The following is a 5,308-nucleotide window of genomic DNA, read 5'->3' as shown; positions in this document are numbered from 1 at the left end:
TGTCTGTCAGAGTGAGAGCAAGACGAAGGAGGAGGAGGAGGAGGAGGAGGAGGAGGAAGTGATCTCATTTTCAGGATGTGTTAGATTTGTGTGCTGAGCTCTGATATGCCGACTAGTTGAGTGAAAATCAGATTGTGAGAAAACAGTCCTTGAGAGTTAAAAAAAAAAGTGAATTTAGAGAATTGAAACAAAGAAATTCAGTTATTAGACAATGAACACAAACTGGTGAATCTGCTGGGTGAAGTCCAACAACGTGCCATCACTGCAGCATGTTATGTGACCTGCTGTGACCATAAGAGAGCGTGCAGCAGCTTCAAACCCCCTCGAACACACACACACACACACACACACACACACACACACCAACATACAAATACACAAACACACACCTATCCTTAAAATTTATAATGAAACTATAATCATGTTTATATTATTTTCTTTTCTTTTTTATTGATTTTCTTTCTCGTGTTTTGAAACAACAAAATATTCTTCTGTAGACATAAAAAAGGTGAAATGATATTATAATTATTTCTTTGCTCTGTGTCATGATTTGGTTCAGTTAGTGCCCTCCCACTTGTGTGTGTTGTTTGTTTTCTGTCTGCTCCTCCTGTCTCCTGGGTCCCCCGGTCTAGATTTGCAGCAGGTCTGGTCTCCAGGTGCAGCTCATCATCTACAATTCATATAAATGGTGTTCATCTGTAAAGATTATCCAGCTGAACAAAATACGTTGTCACTATAGGTGTTATTGCATTTTTATTTGGGAGCTTGTTTTATTTTGGCGGTCTGTTGCGATGACGTCACATACTGTAGTTTCGCGCTGTTCTCCTCAGACTGTCTGAGACCCCGCGGAGGAGAGGTGAGTGTTTAGCTGTGCTTCAGTTACTACAGTGTTAAAACACGGTAATAAATGCTAAATGATGGTTAATACTATACTCTGTTAGGCTCACAGACCTTTTAATAACATGTTAACTGTTCGCTTAAAGCTTTTGAAACCTTTTATTTGACATACAGCACTTTGTTTGTACATGCTAATTAGACGAACTTTAAGCTAGAGCATCTCTGGTTTCTCATGTGGTCCACAGTATTTTCTTTCCCCCTTTAAAGGTGTTCAGAAATATATAAATAAAACAATGTTTGAGAGTTAATAAGGCACAGCTAAGTCTTTAAATGTTTGAAACAGGATGGTGTATCTGTCAGGATACAGAGGAAATGAGGAGGAGACGTAGTTGGTCTTTCAGTAGTAGTTGTAGTTTAGCCTTTTATACAAACAAGTTGAAAAGACGTTGATTTAAAGTTGAGCGGGAAACCATCGTGTGTCAAACTGTTGGACTCCACATGTCTTCATATCAGGTAAGCATACACTTATATCTAATGGTTAAATCATTTAAACAGACTGAATGTTGTTTAGTGTATTCACACTGTCTAACAGACAGTCATACCTTCATGTTGTCACAGTGCTCCTTATTATTGGTCATTCAGACTCTTCTGCTGTTTAACTGTTAGGCTGCCATCTTTTCATTTGTCTTTGTGAAATCTTCATGTTTAGCGTTCAGCTTTATAAACACCTACGCTAAGTTCATGTAGCATGTTAGCTGCTGTGACGATGTTAGCATATATTTAGTTGATATAAATGACACAGCGACTCCATATTTACAGTAAAGTGTCAGAGTGAAAGATGGAGATGTGTGAGGTTAGCTTTCTAACGTTAGCTGTCAGTTCAAAAGGAGAATTTAATAGATGATGAAACATGTGAGAAAGAATCAGTTAAATCTATGAAGTCATGTTGCTTTCAGTCTCGTGAAATGTTCATATATTACGGAGCCTTGAGGTGGAAAGATAAATATCAGCCCATGATATTAAAGATGGAGGTTGGAACATTAAATGCAGTTTAATGTGCAGCACTAGTTTGAGACATAAGCTGCCCTTGTGATGATTCATCAGGAAGGTTTATTTAAATAACTGTAACTTTATTTTTTGCTTTCTGTTTAGACTGGTCCCAGTGTTCGTCCCTCTCCCCTTCCTCTGGTCAGTCCCTCCACTCAGGACGACCTGTGGACAGCTGAGGGAGTTTCTTTTGTGTCTTTGACATTTACTAACCTGGAACAATATGCAGTAGATGCAGCACACGAGCACAAGTGATGATGGCTTGATTTGAAATGATGTGCGTCTGTTTTCTAGGAATAAATTGTTCTCTGTGGGACGAGGACGATGATGCTCTCTGGGTTGAGGACGAGTTCAAAGGCCTGAAAGAGACGCAGACTTTGGATGTAACATCTGAACTCTGCCTGTGGTCACAAAGGAAGACTTCAGCCTGCTGTCCCAGCTCAGGTTAAAGTAAGTGTTCAGGATGTAACAATTCACTCAACTCCCCACACGATACGATTCACGATACGATTCTCTCACGATTTATTTTACAAAATGAGACTGAAGACAAATTATGACTGAAAAAAGATTCCTTTAATTCTTTCATGAAGACACCAGTGCAGCTCTTAATCTCTTTGAATCTCAGACTTGTTTGGACACTTTACATTTTTTCAAAGGTTTCAACAGCATCTGAACTCTCAGAAGCACTCGAGGTCGTATCACCTTTTCAAAGTTCAAACTGAGGCGTCTTCCACTCACATGAGCAAGTTGGTTTGTGGTTTTGCTCAGGACATGGTGCACTCATCTCACAGGGTCAAAGGCAGCTAATAAACGTATGCATGATAAATGGTACGTGTAAAGGCAATGAATAGCAGATATGATTATATCATACATGGATTAAATGATAAAAAATACACGTATAAAAAAAATCAACAATTTCACAACTATTCTGATCGTTTAACACAGTTTACAATTAAATGTGGAAAATATTGAAAGCTTTGGAAAAAAAGGAAAGAGTGAACATTTTTTATTTGAGGAACATTTTGCAGCCCTCGCTAACATGAGAAAGAAAAATAACACAATAAATCAATCTGAATTAGGCTAAAGGGCCGAAATCTTCTGATTATTCCACTGAAGTCGTGGACCACAAAAAATCCCCTCAAGGGCCACAACGGTCCGCGGGCCGCACTTTGGACCCCCCTGGTTTAGATCCATGCAGTAGCGTACTGTATGACGTGAACCTTTTCTATTGCTGCTGTTTCACAAACAGGTGGAACACTGAGGGACTTTTATTGTGAAACAGCCACAGGAAGATAATGATTTAGTCAGTTTTGAGCTCAAACTGTTTTTAACTAAAGATGAGAGCAGTCAAAGAAAGAACAGATGAGTTTGAAACACTGACATTATAATGAACATCAGGTCAGATATAATGAGCTGGAGTTATTGTTTAGGACTGAAAATGAAGAACCAATAAGAAGCACTCTCTGAGATCATTGAAGGGCTCTTCTCTGCTGCTCTTCCAGCCTCCTTTTCCTCTTCTTCCTGCACTGCTTTTCTTTCTTCCTCACTTTCTCTTTGCAGAACTTTCTTTGAGGTTTTTCTCCTTCTGCATGTTTTCTTTCATTGTTGCTCATAATTTTTATTTTATTTTCCTCTCCAGTTCTTCCCGATCTTTCCGCATTTGTTCTTTCTTATCTTTACCATTTTCAAACTTCTTCCTCTTTGTGATCTGAAACAACTCATTGGTGTAATGGTTTCCTCCATTCTTTTCTTTGATTTTTCTGATCTTTTTGAGCAGCGCTCTCCTCTGAGAGTGATCAGAGAGCCTGTTGTTAAAAACGTGGTACTGGCCCTTACATTTGGCTATAAGCTCCTGCAGGTTTCTGTTTTTACTCAAGAACTCCTCAATAGGTTTATCTTCAAGCAGGTCACCATGGGTAAAGAGAATCATGCAGTATTTATCTGCGTCCTCTCCAAAGATTTTCTGAATCTCCTCCACCGACTTCTTTTCGTCATCTTCGTCGTCGTCATCTTCGTCTTCGTCATCATCGTCGTCATCATCTTCGTCGTCGTCATCTTCATCGTCATCTTCGTCGTCATCTTCATCGTCATCTTCGTCGTCATCTTCGTCGTCGTCATCTTCGTCGTCGTCATCTTCGTCTTCTTCGTCGTCGTCGTCATCTTCTTTTTCAACCTCATCGTTGTCATCTTCTTCTTCTTCAACCTCATCGTCGTCATCTTCTTTTTCAACCTCATCGTCGTCATCTTCTTCTTCTTCTTCCAGGTCGATGACAATCAGAAAGACATGGGGTCCAGGAGAAGCATAAATAATACACTGGGCGATATTTTTACGTGTCCTCTTTTCACCAGTATCGGTGTTAAACAGCTCTGGAGTGTCTATGACAGAAACCTTCTGTCCGTGCACCTCTCGAGACTCCTTAGAGCACTGCTCGGTCACAGAGGAGATGTCAAATACTTTCTTTCCCAGGATGTTGTTTCCTGATGAGCTCTTCCCAACTCCGCTCTTCCCCACCATCACGATTCGGATCTCTTCATTATTGTAAATGGTTGGTCCTGATTGGATGAAAGATAAAGAAGGAACATTAAATGCCAGGTTTTGAATACCAGATCTTATCCAATTGTTCAGTTCTTTTTTTTTTTTTTTTTTTAAACTCTATTTGTCCCCATGGGGTAATTAGCGCACCAAGCGTCCGACCACAGGAGCAGCGAACTGCACACACCCTAACTGAGCAGGGGGAGCAATTCAGGGTTAAGTGTCTAGCCCAAGGACACATCGGACATGTTGCTCGCAGTAGGGGATCAAACCCTCAACCTTCAGGTTGAGAGACAATGACTCTACCCACTGAGCACAGCCGCCCCTAGTTCGTCTCTTTGCGGCGTTTCCATAGACTAATCCCGTGAAAGATTCCCAAATAACCGATCCTTACCGTCCCACTTTTTGGGACCGTCGGGTGCAAAGAATGTGGAGCCGACCTGAAAAGGTGGAGCTAAACACTGCAGTCCTCTGATTGGGTGAAAGAATCGTCACTTCCCGTGTTTAAAGCATTGACTGTAACACAGCTGATTGTTTACGTGTGTATTTCTCCTCGCCGCACACAGCCTTCTCTGAAACCATCCCCCCTACCTGGACACCTTCACCCAGTAAAAAGAGCATTCTGTTTTGTGTTGCGCTGCCCCCGTTGCTGTCATAATTTTTTTCGTTTTAAGAACCTCTCTATTACGTTCAGACCTCTATTACGTTCAGACCTCTCAGACCTGGACCCATGATACATTAAGCATTGTGGTTCAGTATATTTTTCAACTAGGATTCGAAATATTAAAATCAACATATAGAGCTTCTGTAAATTTACATGTAAAAGTGGGCGTGGCCATTTCTCCACCAAGGAGTTGTTTTTTTTGGAAAACAAATGCAAATTGCAGGGGA

The 5,308-nt window shown here is 40.6% G+C and overlaps 1 protein-coding gene across 6 annotated transcripts in view; it reads right to left on the bottom strand.

Annotated features, from left to right (window-relative positions):
• Nucleotides 1–2,435: 2,435 nt before the first annotated feature.
• The window catches only part of LOC306827321 (cytolytic toxin-alpha-like), an 83,363-nt gene continuing 80,490 nt past the window's right edge, over nt 2,436–5,308 (bottom strand). For 5 of the 6 annotated variants that reach the window (XM_079349044.1, XM_079349041.1, XM_079349042.1 and 2 more), the window contains one exon: nt 2,436–4,437. In XM_079349044.1, the coding sequence (XP_079205170.1) occupies nt 3,503–4,437 (935 nt within the window). In that variant the 3' untranslated portion in view covers nt 2,436–3,502. The remainder of the gene's footprint in view (nt 4,438–5,308) is intronic. The other variant, XM_079349039.1, reaches the window with a different exon arrangement.

Source organism: Symphodus melops (genome assembly GCF_947650265.1).
Source record: "Symphodus melops genome assembly, chromosome: 7".
Lineage (NCBI taxonomy): Eukaryota > Metazoa > Chordata > Actinopteri > Labriformes > Labridae > Symphodus > Symphodus melops.
The sequence above is the reverse complement of the archived record's forward strand: the minus strand, read 5'-3'. Positions and strand labels throughout refer to the sequence as shown.